The sequence below is a fragment of the Mytilus californianus genome, unplaced genomic scaffold (genome assembly GCF_021869535.1).
Source record: "Mytilus californianus isolate M0D057914Y unplaced genomic scaffold, xbMytCali1.0.p SCAF_6, whole genome shotgun sequence".
NCBI classification, from domain to species: domain Eukaryota; kingdom Metazoa; phylum Mollusca; class Bivalvia; order Mytilida; family Mytilidae; genus Mytilus; species Mytilus californianus.
Window position 1 is genome coordinate 39,173,584 of NW_026262712.1, and position 16,808 is coordinate 39,190,391.

Genomic DNA, 16,808 nt, shown 5'->3' on the forward strand with positions numbered 1-16,808 from the left:
TGTTGTTTTTAGCATATATGTATACATATATATATATATGCAGTCCTGCATTTTTGGGCCTTTGACAACTTACTGTACAGTCTTGGTTTTGTTCATTGTTGAAGGCCGAACGGTTGTGACCTTTGAACTCTGGTGGATAGTCTTATTTGCAACAATATTACTGTTGCTTCATATCAGATGCTTTGTATGTATTAATACGTATATTCGCACATTGTAAACAGGAAAAAGTGCCACGCATTTTTTACATACGTAAAACGTGAGTTTGGAAACGCATGGTAAATGCATATTTCTTACCCCGTATGTAAAACGCACGATTTAAATAGGGGTTATTCGTGCGTTTTACGCATGAAAAATACATGTGTATTATTCATGCGTTTAGGCCTGAAAAAAATGTGATGTACACATGTTTTAAAACCATGCGTTAAACATACGTTTGTAGCTAATATGCGTATAATAAACGTTTCAAAAATTGGTGTAAAACATGTACATGTATGAAACACATATGCGTATAATACATGTTTCAAACTAATCGAAAAATGTTTACTAAATCATCCATAAAACCTATTTGTCATGTTAACTTGTTCATACTCATATATTCCATACAACTAGCATTGATTTTGTTCATTGTTGAAGGCCTTTCAGTGACATATAATTGCTGAAATCCGCTTCTTTTGGAATCTGTTGGATAATTGTCTCATTGGCAATCATACTAAATCTCTTTACGTTATATTGACCACAAATACTTTTGACAGGCGATGTCAGTATAAAATTCAGACCAGACTGGGCTTTTCATCTGTTTTATAAAGGATACTTGTATTTCTGTTTATGCCAGTATAAAAATAAAAACAAATCTGTCATATGATTTTGCTACTGATCACTGTTGAGCAGCTGACCTAATATGAAGTCATTTTGTTCAGATGTATTGGCGTCATATTTGATAATTATCAATTTAATAATCATATTCAAAACATTAAAACTTGGGCCAACAGAATTGCTGACCAAATATGAAATCCAACTGTTAAGCAGTTGTGAGAAAAATCTGAAGGAAATACTTTTTGTACAATTAAATGGACATACAGACAAGTGATTGGCCCCAATTTTAGAGTTGGGGTATAATATGTGACGTGAACAAGTAAATGAGGCATCTTTCTTAATGCTGTAAATTTATTGCTATATATATATATATAAAATATATATGTAAAATTAATTCTTTGGAAACAGTCATTGTCATATTATTATTTCATCTTTTTTCCATCACTTTGAAGAATTCAGGTTTCTTTTACTGAAAAACAAAAAATTATATATGAAAGAATGTATTACTACTTATGCTTATTAGTAGCTAAAAGGTTTCTTGAATCTTTCGATATGGTATCATCTAGTTTTTTATGCATATTGTGTTTCTGTCAACTGTAGTTACAATTGTAAAGATTCAAGTTAAAGTTACTGTAAATGGTTGATGTAGCAGACTTGTATAAAAGTTTGCACACTGTTTTATTTCATATTCTAAAATAATATATAATTTAAAATTTACATCACATGTATGTTTCATTAGAATCCGTACTTTTGATTGGCTGAAAGCAATTGCGAGGCATTCCAAATTCAAATTATATTTTTCAATAAAATTCAACATTCATGACTGAACATGCTTCTCGTGATAACGTCACTACAATGCATAGTTGTCCTTCATTCAAAATGTGCTTCAGTCGACCATCTTTTGACGCTTTTTACACACTTATAAAATTACAAGAAGCTTTTAATTCTTAAATACTCTTAAAACAGATTTACATTTGTATGTTTTCTGCTTAATATATTTTTTATCAACAATGATTTGTCATTTTGAATGTAATTTCCTTTAAGGTAGATTAACTGTTTACCGCCATCTTGGATTGTTAAATAGTACACAATCAGTCTACTACTACTATGGGTTTTTTAACGACCTTGACTACCCATGAGGGTCTCACACGGTCGCATATTCGGTTTAGTTCTTTGCTTAAACCTGCATGTTTTTAAAATAGATTGGCAAGTAAGACTGTTTATCTATAAATAAAGAAAAATAAGAGTTATATTGCATTATTTAGACTGTTTAAACAAATATCAAATATTTGTTATGATTACATTCAATTTTTCAACTCAGCCATTTAAGGGAAGATAACTCGTTTAGTAATTTGTTTACAAAGGAATCTTTTATTCTTTAGTTGAAGCAAGAAAAGAAGTTTGGTGACATCATTTTTTCTTTTTAGATTTTCAAAAAATTACATCAAAATGATAATTTAGATTCAGAAGCAGTTAAATAACACATCATTTGGAGATGACATTGCTCGTGTAATAGAAAGCATTAAGGAGTACCACCAACTGATTCATGAACATACACCAGAGTTGAGGAAAAAGCAAAAATACATTTGTTACTTCGTATGGTGAGATTTGTTTTAGTCCATTTTCTCATAACTTCGAGTTTTGTAATCCATTACGTATAACAAAATTTTAAATCATCGAAAAATTAAGAAGAAACAAATCAAATCAAATCGAACACAAATGTCTTAAAGCCTATTTTTAATTACATATACCATAAGGGTATATGAACTCAAAGTTTAAAAAACAATATCATTTAAATCTTGTGATATAAAAGACTTGGCACATTCTTATTCATAACATAAAGACCAATGAATAATGACTTGACATATTCAGGATTAACATATAGTCATTTGTAAATGAGACAGCACATGTTAATTTTTATTCCACAACAGCATTTACGTCTTAAAATTCAGAAACCAAATTACTTTGACCATGCTAGAGACATTTGTTATCTTATAAGAAAATGACTGAAGAAAAAATATAAAACTAGTTCTACTTGAACATGTTGAATAATAATGAATACTTTTATTTTAGGATCTTTTATTTCTTTCTGAAATTCTTTGCACAACACAAAAAAAATACCATATACCATATGACCAAAATCATGCACAGGGTGCCGTTATAGGGTTACATGTATAAAGCATGCCGAAACATTTCACCATTTTTTTTAAATGAACATGCAGTACATGGAGTTATAACCATGATAACACCTAACACTTCATTATACTAAGAAGGGTGTAAAATCTTAAAAATATCAATATATAAATTTATATTATAGGTTGAAGATGTTCAAAGACATTGGTCAACAAAAGCATACGCAGAATATGCAATTGAAAAAAAACATAGATATATTAAAAGCATGATGTTTTTTTACAGAACCAAAAAGTCGGGAGAAGAGACAGTTGTATACAGTTTTCAAAGCAGAGCTGATCCAGCATATCATATATGGAGGATACTTTGAAATAGGAACTGTTTGGTTAGTTAAACTTAATAATTGAAAACAGTGTATAATAAAATAAAACGTGATATACAAAGGTAAGAAATAAAACTGTATTAAACTATTTAAACCATAATCATTTGCACTTTAAATTGATCACATAACTACAATGTAGTTAACAAGTAATGAATTCTTGTATTGTAATTTCAAACTGTTCCAGACGAAACCTTACACCAATTAATCCTAGTCTTCTAAAATATTCTAAATGTTTCAGACAATATAGCATTTACTTGGAAGACAGTGATGAGCAGAATATCCATGTTCTTTCAAACTCAGATCTAATGCGTTGTAGCTGTTAAATGTCCTTTTGTGTTTAAAACCATAGATAATTAATAAATTTAAATATAATTAAATTAGGTATTTAAATGCTAACATGATCCTGCAGTGAACACTTGTGTTTTTTTATTTGTTTGTTTTTTTGTATATTTATATAATGGTGGAAGTATTAATGTATACGAATGTCCGTCCATCTGTCAATCAGCACTTCATACAATAACTCTAGTTTGCTTCAACCAATTTTCATGTACTTCAAAAGATTAACGGAAGAAAGCTCCCGTAGATCTTGAAATGTCTTTGCTATTTCATTCCAGTTATGGGACTTTAAACATTTGAATAAAGGTATTTTTTTCACATTTTGCGCACTAACTCTAGTATGCCTGCAGTGGTTTCCTCAAAACTAAACATTATTTTGGGGATTTAACAGTCATATTTAACACAATATTTAAACGTCTAAAGGTATCCTAGTATGAACATAAGAAGATGTGGTATGATTACCAATGTGACAACTGTCAGGCACAGACAAAATGACATAGAAGTTAACAATGAAAGGTCACCGTAGGGCCTTTAACAATGAGCAAAACGAAAACGTTGAAAAAAAAGTTTTCAAAAATACCTTTTATGGTGATAAATATATGTAAAACATGCGTAAAGCAAATATATTTTCCCTGCGTATAAACAAACTAATGTTTTACACACCAGATATTTTTCATGCGTTTTATAACGCATGTTAAAAATATGTTATTGAACAACTGTTATGTGCATGACGGAAAAAAACGTGCGTTAAACGCACATAAAACATAGTTTTACACACTTTTTTTTTACATGCGTAAATCATGCGTGGCACTGTTTACTGTGTAAAAGAGAGGCGAAAGATACCAAAGGGACATTACAACTCGTAAGTCGAACATAAACTGTCAACTTCATTGCTAAGAAAGAAAAAAGACCACAGACAAACAACAGTATACAAAACACAACATAGAAAACTAAAGACGGACCAACAAGAACCCCACCATGAACCGGGGGTGATCTCAGGTGCTCAGGAAGGGTAAGTAGATCTTGCCCCACATGTGTCACTTGTCCTGTTGCTCATGTAAGTACATGTTAAATAGTACGGTTTTTTGTATTTTCCGTTTTACGACATTTGAATTGGAAAAAGAAATAAAATTCAGCCTCTGATTGTGTTATCTCTGTTAAAAAAAAAATGGTTTTTAACTTGTAGGTCTTTTTGAAGCATTTACAATTATTTTGGATTGCAGTGTTCCTGAAGATGGCCAAGAGTTTTGGACCCAACCCATTCGTTTTCATTCGTCGTCATTTACGTTCAAGATCAAGTTGTGAAATTCAAAATTGTATAAATTTTTGAGAGCACAGAAAATGCATCTGCATTAAACTTCGGAGCACTTTGTACACAGCTGTTGCACAAATCTGAATATAGAAAATATAATATTTGAAGACAATACATACTTTGTTCAAAAGAAAGTTTGTATGAACTGTCCTTAAATCTTTCTGTATATTGCACATCAAACCGCTCATTTTGTGCTACTGTAAAATGGTTTTTCCAGTCTCCTATTTCCCCTGAAACAGATTATTTAAGAAATGAATACTTCTTTTTGTAATTCTATTGGAGAATAGAGAAATAAAATTGAGCTATTTTTAGATGCATGTTTATGTTAAACCATAATGTCTTTGGGACAATGTTATCAAAACAAAATTTTGAAATAACCTTCGTGGTTGTCACCGTTTTGACTTATGTATTGGTAGTAATTGTAATGGTCTGTTAAACAAGTTAGGTGGATTCACATTTCAGCAAACAGTCGGCATTCAAGTAAGTATTTACTTGGCACCCCTGATGGCAAATGCAGGTTTAATTTGATATGGAGCAGAATCCATGTTATAATTTTTCAAATAAAGACAAAACGAAAAAGCATTTTGCAAGTTTTTAAGCTTCACTTTCAGACATATAGATGATGTCATATTACTTCATAACCATCTTTTCAGCAAATACATGTACACATATATCATACATCACAGTGCGCTTGACATTAAGGATACTATTGAAAATATAATACCTTCTTCCTATTTAGATTTCTGTCTTGAAATTGACGTTAAACTGGGATTTAATACAAACGTGACGATTTTAGTTTTCCAATTACCAACTCCCAAATTATCATCTCAGCACAGAGTAGTAACAATCCATCTGCTCTATTGAGTTGCATTTACAATAACTTAGTAATTACCGTATGGAGTTTGGTTAATGTATAACTTTAACATGATTGCAAAAACACTGCATATTTTTTTATATGTCCTATTTAAATTATATTACCCTTTCTATATATGAAGCCTTTTCCAGAAATTACTTCCGTCATATCTAGTTTATTTTTCTGCATATGATTAAAGGATGTTGTTTCAGCAATATTTTCTATTATCTTTTCGGTGCACGGTATTCCTAAGAAGTTAGCCAATCGCTGTATCTCTCCTGTATTATCCTTAACAGAAAAAAATTAAACTTCATTAGAGCTAACATATTGATACCACGTTACCTTACCTGTGTAAAGTCCATGTTTTGCTGTAGAATGATATCAATTAAATAGTAATTTCAAATAAAACGTCATTTAGTTTCTTGTGTTTACTTATTACATTGACAATCAAACCACACCATTCTACTAAATCTGTTTGTTTGGCAAGAAAAAATAGTCCTCTTGTGTTGAATCACCTGCTTGAGCCATTCGTCACAACTCGGCCGATTCCGGAGAGTAGCGGATTCACCCGATGATTGCCGATTGCTGCTTGAGCTATAGATAAGAGCGGCAGTAACTAGGTGTAAAAAGATTTTGGCGATAATATTAAAAAAGAAAATGCACATAATTGAAATGATTGTTCAACCTTTTTCATTTCTTCGAAATAGCAATTAAATATCATGCCGGGAAAATCTTTCTCTGCTTGTTCCATTTCTTTCTCATAATTGTACCATGATCCATTTGGACCTACAAGTGAAGAACAGAATTGTGACAAATAAAATATACTGATAAGAATCAAAAACATTCTTAGATACATAGAAATGAGAAAATATTCAAATATAAGGAAAACAAAATAAGAAGAAATGTTCTACAAAATAAAAAAAAAAATCTAGTATATTTTTGTAGCCGTACTGGAAAATTTACAACACATAGATAGAATAGTCTTATAAAAGTAAGAAGATGTGGTATAATTGTCAACGAGGGAACTCTCTACCAGAGATCAAATGGTATAGAAGTTAACAACTATAGGTCACTATACGGTCTTCAACAATGAGCAAAACCCATACCGTATAGTCACCTATAAAAGGCCCCGAAATGACAAATGTAAAAAATTCAAACGAGAAAACTAACGGCCTGATTTATGTAAAAAAACAATGAACGAAATAAAAATATGATATACAGCAATACACGACAACCACTGAATTACAGGCTCCTTACTTGGGAAAGACACATACAGAACTTGGGACAGACACATACAGAACTTGGGACAGACACATACAGAACTCGTGACAGACACATACAGAATGTTGCGGGGTTAAACATGTTAGCGGGCGCCCAAACCTTCCTCCTTACCGCGTCCTAGTATCACGACTATCCTAATTTTGATATGTTTATTCACAACAATTTCTGAAGTAACTGCCTAATTATATTTCTTTAAGTAGAGTTCCAATTGTGAAAAAGGTTGTTGTAGATAAGTTAAACCTATTTTGATTTTTCCGGTTAAATTATAAAGTTATTTTCCTTATCCCCCCTCCCCCCCTCCCCCCCCCCCCCCCCCCAAAAAAAAAAAAAAAAAAACAACAAAAAAAAAACAAAAACAACCCAACATACAACCCTTACAGTCCTTTGCCCTTTGTTCCACGATAATACGTCAAGTAAAATCTAACATGTTGTATTTCCGACTTAATACCACATAGGGTGATTTTCTTCAAATTAAAGTGAATTTGAAATATAAACAAAATGTGACGGACGGGGGCGTGAGGAGCTTGTTAACAAAATTTTCATAAGGTAGCATTTATTTTAAGTTCTAAGTTTGTTTTTTTTTTTGTTTTTTTTTTTTTTTTTCAATTTGTAAAAAATGTTGTATCTACTTCAATAATATGACAAAGGTCCCTTGTCATTTTGGTAATATCAAGGCATTCCTTGCTTTTCTTTTCTGCCAATACATAAATAGTGTTTATGAGGCGCTTCATGTAATATGTCTCGGAAGCTGATAACAAGTTATCTTTACATATAACAGACGTTTGATGATTCCTCGGGTAATTTAATAAAATGTAAGGTGCATTCAATGTATAAATTTTCAGAAGTTAACTCTATTTCTAAATAAAGAAGAATGTGTCTAAGGTCACGAATGACCCCGCTCAAACTTGCTTAATATAATATGTGAAAACATTTTTGGGAAGGACACTTAATGCCCCCTTCACCTAGCAGGGGCGGATCCAGCAATTTTTAAAAGGGGGTTCCCAACCCAGGATAAAAGGGGTGGTCCAACTATATGTCCCCATTCAAATGCATTGATCGTCAAAAAAAAAGGGTGGGTTCCAACCCCCGGAACTCCCCCGGATCCGCCACTGCCTAGCGGTATGAGCATAAAAAGTAAGAATGTGTGTAAAATTTGCTAAACCACAATCAATCAAAATAAGCTGCAAGGTATAAATGTATAGAGAGGATATATTAAAGTGTATTTCTATTTTTCTAAATACTTTTTACTACTTGTTTAACTGTCGAAAGATACCGTCATTCGTTATCCACGGTTTATGCAAAATTCATGCTATAATTAAAATATTTTGAAAATTGGCGTTTAAGATATTGCCATCAAATTTTTGGTGTTATTGTAGCTGAGACATCATAATTATTGCTTACATTTTCTTTCTTTAAAAGTATTAGAAAAATATGGATTATTTTAAATAAATGTAAAGACAATGTGTTTCTTTTTTTTTAATATTGTTTGATAAATCGTTTATTCAAATTTCCTCAGTTATACCGTATCCCTAAGCAGCCCAACAAAGCATACATTGGGAGCCTTGTGCTATGAAATTTTGCATTTTCCAGGAAAACATATGGTAGATTTTAATGAAAACGAAATCTGAAAATTACAAATTAAATTTTACTCCAATGGTTCATCTCTTTAATCAGGTTTTACATACTAGATACACAATTAATTATATAATCTAAATACCTGGTGTTACGCTTAACATCTCAAGATTGTGTGGTTCTTTTTTCAGATTTTGTATGTTGGTAACTTACATTTGTCTGACATCCACATTTCGAAAAAATCATCCCAGGTTCCAGTAAAGTCCAGAAAGGTGTCACTCTTTGCGTGATAATAAAACGAGACACAGACATCTTTCGGGTTTCTAATCATATGAATAATCTTGCATCTATTTTCGATATGCTGCATTGGTAGATATTTAAATGAGTAATGAGTATTAAGTAACCTTGGTGATGGCAGTGCATCTAAGACTGAGAGATCGGGAATAACTTCTAACATCGTCGAAACTTTGGTAACGGTATCCAGATCTGTTTTGTTTCTTATTAACATATTGGTAACTTCGTAAACCCAATGCGTTCCTTTGGAGAAAATACACAGGAAAATTAACAACTACGAATACAGGTGTTACATGTATTAAATGCAATTCATATGATACGAATACGGGTATTTGTTCTCTAAATTTCTTTTGTGTTTGTTAAGTTGTTAGGTGACTGACTACTGACAAATACCGTGCAACTTCTTTTAAATAAAAAATAAAAGATTATAATGAATATGGGTGATTAATGACTGTAACATTTAAGTGGTTAGAACATCCGCATGTTGACATTGAATAGATACTTAGAAACCAGGTACTGCTATAAATACTGGTGTAAACAGAAAATGTTACATTGTAAATACTTTTTTTTTAAATCAACTCTGCACGGTGAAATGCGCATCTGGCACTTGTGCATCAAAATTGGTACCTTTTATATTATTACTACCACTGATGTTAGTCCCCGAGAGTATTACCAGCCCAGTAGCCAGTACTTTGGTTCTGGTATGAAAATACGGAAATTGTTTTGATTGAAATTTATTGTTATAAAATGTTAGAAATCATTTAAAATTAAGGAATATATCTCCCTCATGTAACGCCTTGATTCCTTGTCCGGTTTTGGCTATACTGTAGGTCGTTTAATTTGATCAGCTTTTCTACGTTTGTATTGGGTTTTTGATTTTCAAATATTTTGGCCTCGAGTATCACTGAAGAAACATAAATTATCGAAATGCGCATCTGGTGCAGTAAATTAGGACCGTTTAATTATTGTATAATTCTCGAACGCATACTCACATTTATGACGTTTTAATATTGTGCGCACACAATTGTCGTACTAGTGTTTTATGAAATAATGCGAGTTTATTGTTTTAATGCGAGACATTTTCAACAGTGTAAAGAACATCCGCATTTTATCGATTTGATGATTAACAATCAGTTATGACAGGATTCTAGCAGAACAAATAAAACTGTGCATCCTTAAAATTGCATTAAATTTACAAAGTTATCGTACATGATTTTATTGCGTATAATATATTAATATAATGAATTTGGAGATATATAATGGGGTTTACTGGACAGTGACAAGTAGGCTAAAACTAACTAATGCAGTAAAATAGGTCATTCAGATACAGAAAAGAGAATGATGGGCAAAAACAAAGAATGAAGAAAAAATGCCTAAAAATTACAAAAAACGGAAATAAAGACAAAGTGAATTTAACTTATGACATGTACATGTATGATAGGTTAGTAATAGTATGTGATTTTCAAATGGTCGGGAAAAGCTTTTATTTAACATATTATAAGCTATTTTCTTACATTTTGATTCATTTGATTTCGTGGGTACCAATTTTCGTGGATATTACGGAAAACTTGAATTTTTGTGGATATTTGATTTCGAGTTTTAACATACTCCTCATACATTTCTTTGCATTTGCAATTCGTTGAACGTTTAAATTCGCGGTTCTCCTGTACCCATGAAATCCACGAAAATTTTTACCCAACTAATAATAATGAATCAAAATATGGTGCATTAATAATACTACCTGATTTTGGATATGTGCAGATCATAATATCTGATTTTCTAGACTGAATTTCCGTTATGTCTTGTATAGCTTTCTCTATCCCCTTTTCTCTGATTACATTGAAAGCTGGAAATCGTACCCCTTCATACTCTGGTAATGGAATCGGTTTCATGGTATTTCTCAGTTCCTTGAGTTTTTCCAAATTCAGATCCATCATTTACAAAACTTTAAAATGAATAAAAGCAGACTTTTGGTTGCATTTGTTCTCTTTTGTGGAGAGTTGCCTCATTGGCAATCCCATCACATCTTCTTATTTTCTTTTTTAATTGCATTTCATACAAAATAAAAATTGCATTAAATATCTCCGAAAATAAAAATATAGAAAACGTAACAAAATGTTATTGCGCCAGATGCGTAAGATGCATTTTCACATATAAACTGTTATTGTCGTAGCCACAATTCCTTCCTCTTTTCCTTGAATCTGACATCAGCGAACGGAACTTTCCACCGAATCTGTACTGACCATCAGCAATACGAATTGAGCTACATGTCTGGACCTTTTATAGCTGACTATATGGTATGGGTTTTTCTCATTGTAGACCTATAATTTCTTACAACTACGTGTTTGGAACACTCGTCGATAGTTTTCTCATTGCCAATCATACCGCAACTCCGTATTTTCATATCATGCATATCTGGGAGCCAGTAGAAAAATAAGAGGGTTTGTTTTTGCATGGCCCAGCTATATTTACAGAGTGACCTATACAGAGTGTAGTAAAAAGTGTAAATTAAGAAATTTATGAGATATTCTATGTTGCACAAATTGTGACGATATAGGTCATTAAGATATAAACTCGTACTCGTATTTTCCATTCTCAATTCTATTTGAGTATGATGGCATTATTCGTATGCAGCATTTCCTACAGTCGAAATGATTAATATTGCATTGCTGTCCGTTGTTCAACTATCGCAATAACCTATTTTTATATTCGACAGGATACCTACTCTGTGGTAGGACATCCTGGTACTCGGTCAAGTAAGAGCAACATAAAGATTTAAAACAAAGCTTTCAATCGGTACAATGTTTGGGGGGAACATTAACTGTTTCATGTTTTCTATACACGCGACAAAATCATCGAAGAAAATTAAACTTTCCTCCCAAATTGCACCGATTATATATTTGATTTTACTTCTTTTGGTTGCTCTTACTTGACCGAGTACCAGGATGACCTACCACAAAGTAAGTAGTCTGTCGAAAATTTATAGTATCCGGAGTCAAAAGTCGGTAATATGAAAAACGTCTATTATAAATGCACCCGAATACATTTCTGAATTTACAGGTTTACTGTAACATGTGTAACTACTTCCTTGTACCAAACATACATTTGTTAAATTCCGAAATATATATTTTTTTCAAGATATTATTCTATGTTATCTATATATAAAAATTAATGGAATTCTGTAAATGATACTCACTTGAAACGAACTTTGAAAACCACTTTGATTTTTACACACTTTATATGTAAACCGTGTGCGCGTAGTAGTAAATAAGATAAATCTAGCTACGATCTTACGATCTACCTTATGAACTTTCAACTTTTGTTAAATATATAAATAGTTATCTCATTGTAATGTCTTACTGATATGTTTTCTTTAAATTTCAAATTAAAGCTTTTGCACTTTTTTCTTTCAACATGTTCATGTGTGTACATGGTTTACTATGCATCGTTCCACCTTTAAACTGTATTTTGTACATGGTAGTGAATATTTATAAATGATGAATATACACTTAGGCATTACATTGTAGTACGTTGCAAATATATAGTCTATGGATACTTTGTGTGAGTTTTTGTGGGTTTTTTTTAATGGGTAAATAACTAAACCTAATTTGTTACAATCATGACAATACTAGTAGTTACCTGTTAAAAACAGTGCTGTAAAACGACAAACACTTGTATTTCGATACAGTCTATCAGGCATTCATTATGTAAACAACATGTGTACTGATAAAACCACACTATTTTACGGAAGCCATTTAGGACCTTCCAAAAATATAATTTGAATTCGAGATCACAAATTCAAATCGTTAATTATCACGAATTGTATAATTCGTTATCACAGATTAAATTCGTGATAACGTAATATCGTAAAAGTAATATAACAATGTTGTTACTATTTTCAATCATTCTAAGGGCAACAGCTCCAACAACATCAACTAAATGTTCCCCAATAAATCTTAGACTAATTTTTCAAAAATATGTTCAAAACTGTTCTACTTAGAAGATGCAGTTCCTGTGTTTGGCGTTACAACATTAATTTCCATCGTCACCAGATTATCAATTTCAATAACAAAGAAATATAAATACCAAAGCACTTAGAAATCATATCACATTTAATGATACTTTCAATTTCTAAATAACCCCGATTTGGACCTACTAGAAAACTGGGCCTATAATTAAAAACCTAAATACATGTTTAGATTCATCATATCAAAGAACCCCAATAATTCGATCATTTTTTTTTATGAAATCAAACAAAGTTTAATTTTGGAACCTTTGGACATCAATGTGGACCAATTTAAACATGGGGCCAAAAATCCAAAATCTTAATACACGGTTAGATTCAAGAACCCCGGGAATTCTTTTTTTTTTTTTAAATCAAACAGCTACGATAGACTCTTCACTTTAAGTCAAGTCCACCATTGATCCAAAAAGTGTAACAAAATTTCATAGAAATTATATTATTTGTCTCCTATTTCTCAAAGATTACTTAAAGAAAAAGAAAAACCAACAGCATAAAAAAACCTAAGCAAACCAAACTAACCGAATCAATTAAGATATATCATGAGACAACTATATATTTTTTTTTTTTAACATAATTAAATATTTATTTCAAATATTGGCTTGTTACAATATCCTTCAGGAGTCCAAGCTCCTCCTGATGTTCCCTGTTACAATCCACTAATCACTCAGGGTAGTGCTTAGTTGTAAAATACATATTACATTTGTATATCAAATATATATTAAATAATATCACTTAATATGACTATTCATATGTTTTCTAATAGTTGCTAAAATATTACTTTTAATTTTCAAACATACTCTTCTATTGAACTCATTGAGAAAAATTAAGAAAACATTGACATTTTTTGTCTTTTGATCAGATATGTAATAGGCTTTGTAAATTGAAAAGCCAACAATCGTTAAAAAATAGTTAAAGTCAAAATATTCTTCGTCAAAAGTTTTATATCCAAATACCAAGTGTCTGAGTTTTATCTTAAAAGTTATTTTACTGTTCTTTAAAACTTCATTTATTTTATTCCAAAAAAGTTTTAAATACAGACACAGTATAAAGTAGTGATCATAATCCTCTTCTTGTGTACAAAAATTACAAGAACTATTGTTTACAATTTTCCACCTGCATAAAAGTTTCTTTGTAGGTAGAATATGTTGTAGTAATTTCCATCTAAAAATTCTAAGTTTATTTTCTTTTAAATATCTGAATAAAAATTTATATAAATTGTTTTGATATAACACATCATCTATATCAAATATACGCAGCAATTTTTTTGGTCCGATAGCTGGTTCAAATTTTTTATTTATCAGAGACTTATATAAAAGTTTATTTGTTAGTGATTCTAATTTTATAGGTAAACCTTCCAATATAAATTGGTTTCTTTTTATATTAACAATACTTTTTACAGAATTTTCCGATTTTAAAATTGCTGCCCAGTCTTTTGGTATTGATTTCTTTACTAAATTAATTTCAGCTATCCAGTTTGATTTATTTTTTAGTTTATTTGAAATTATGTCTTGAGAAATACAGCCTTATTCATTCTATGATATCATTTACATAAATAAGATCGCTTTCAATCCAATTTTTTAAAAATATAGCTTTATTTTCAAATTTAATAAATTTATTGTTCCATAATATTTGTTTTCTTATATCTGTAAATGTTTCTGGTTTTTTTGTTAGACCTCCACCAGTTAATTTCCAACATTTAATGATATCTTTATAAAAATCTGGGATGTGTTCAATGCTTTCTTCTGGCTTATCCCCACTGTTTGTTTGAAACACTAACCAGTTTGACCCAAAATTATAAAAATAGTGCTGAGGTATAATTTTCCAACCTCCTTCACAATCATTTACTAGTCTTTTTACCCACATAGCTTTTAAAGCAGTGAAATAACTCCTTATATCTATCATATCCAATCCCCCCTTTTTATAGGGACCAATAATTGAATTTCTTTTTACTTTATCTGGTTTATTATCCCAAACAAATTTAAAACAACTTTTTTCTATTTCTTTTAAATATTTCTCTGGGACTATGCAGGCAGATCCCACAAAAGAAAAAATGGGCACAATTAGTGTTTTGATAATTAAACTTTTTCCAAAAATAGTAAGATTTCTTTTTTGCCAAGCACAAAATAATTTATTCATCTTTTCAATTTTATTTTCCCAATTTAGTTTTTCACATTCCTCTCTACAATGCCCAAAGTACATACCAAGAGTTTTAACTGGTCCATGTCTCCAGTTGATTCCCTCAATTTTGTCTTTACATGATTTAAGCTTTCCTACCCATAACCCCTCTGTTTTATTTCTGTTTAATTTCAATCCTGAATAAGAACCAAAAAATTCAATTTCGTTCATAGCAACTTGAACATCATATTTAGAACAACAAAATAAAGTAGTATCATCTACTAGTTGCGAAATTTTTATACTATGATTTTTGCAATCTAATTTGATTCTGATACCTTTAAAATCAGTATTGCTTCTTAATCTTGAAGCCATAATTTCCACAGATAAAACAAATAATAATGCAGATAAAGGACATCCTTGGCGTATACCCCTGGTGTTTTTAAAGACATCAGATATCCAACCATTATTCATAACACATGTTTGAATATCGCTATATAAAGTCTTAACCCATCTGATAAAAGATTCATTAAATCCAAAATGTTTTAAAACTGAAAAACATAAAATTCCATTCTAGAGAGTCAAACGCTTTAGAAAAATCAACAAAGACTATAGCCCCCTCAATATTGTATAAATCAGTGAAATCAATAATATCTTGTATCTGTCGAAGATTAAAACCAATAAATCTATTCTTTACATTTCCAGTCTGGTCTTCTTTAATAAGTTTTGGTAAGATTTTTTTCAATCGTTGTGCTAGAGCGTATGATAGAAGTTTCATGTCAATATTTAAAAGAGAAATAGGACGGTAATTATTTAGTGACAATGGATCACCTTTTTTAAATAATAGCGTTAATACACTTGTACGCTGTGAGTATGTAAGTGTTTGATCTTTATATCCAATATTAAGATTGTTTACTACTATGAACTTTAATTTATCCCAAAATTTTCTATAAAATTCAACTGTTAAACCGTCTAATCCAGGGGATTTATTAAGTTTCATTTTATAAATAGCATATGAGCATTCTTCTACTGTAATATCCCCATCGCAGAGTGATTTATCATTTTTATCCATTTCTTTCTCGAGTTTTGTCTCAAATATATATTTATCACTTGATGTTTTATCAGGGCTTTTCGTCGAGTATAACTTTTTATAGTATTCTTTAATACTACATAGTATATCACTGTGATCCGTTAAAATCTCATCATTTTCCCCTTTTAATTTATTGATTGACTTTTTTACCTGTCTCTGTTTTTCTAAACCTAAAAAGTACGAGTTATTTTTTTCCCCAAATTCAAACCATTTCTCTCGTGATCTTATTTGAGCCCCTTTAGCCTTTTGTTCGTAAATTTTGGCAATATTATTTTCAAGTTCTTCAATATCTTTATCTAAATAATTATTCTCAGATTCTTGCTCATCTCTAATTTTCAATTTTATTTCTAATTTTTTTTCAAGAGTTCGTAAGTTTTCTCTTGTAAATTTTGCTTTAGATTTACAATACGCTATAGTTGCCTCCCTTACCTTTATTTTAAATATATCCCATGCTAAACCAAGGTTTTTTAAATTACGATTACTCATAAAGCAGCTTTTCATTTCTTTATTAACTAATTGTATGTAGTCATTATCTTCTAATATATAATTATTTATTTTCCAGTACCCCCTTCCCTTTTCTGATGCACCAGTTCTAAATTTCATTAAAAC

General features: G+C 30.8%; 1 protein-coding gene across 7 annotated transcripts in view; it reads right to left on the reverse strand.

Moving 5' to 3' along the window:
• Positions 1-1,146: 1,146 nt before the first annotated feature.
• LOC127706394 (sulfotransferase 1B1-like) overlaps positions 1,147-16,808 on the reverse strand; it is a 262,668-nt gene continuing 247,006 nt past the window's right edge. For 3 of the 7 annotated variants that reach the window (XM_052210977.1, XM_052210974.1, XM_052210978.1), the window contains exons 2-7: positions 10,715-10,918; positions 8,893-9,216; positions 6,512-6,612; positions 5,952-6,114; positions 5,093-5,203; positions 1,147-1,282 (exon numbers count right to left, since the gene is read on the reverse strand). In XM_052210977.1, the coding sequence (XP_052066937.1) occupies positions 1,269-1,282; positions 5,093-5,203; positions 5,952-6,114; positions 6,512-6,612; positions 8,893-9,216; positions 10,715-10,910 (909 nt within the window). In that variant the 5' untranslated portion in view covers positions 10,911-10,918 and the 3' untranslated portion in view covers positions 1,147-1,268. Of the gene's footprint in view, positions 1,283-5,092; positions 5,204-5,951; positions 6,115-6,511; positions 6,613-8,892; positions 9,217-10,714; positions 10,919-12,169; positions 12,275-12,612; positions 12,712-16,808 lie in introns of those variants that run through there. The other 4 variants (XM_052210976.1, XM_052210975.1, XM_052210980.1 and 1 more) reach the window with 4 other exon arrangements.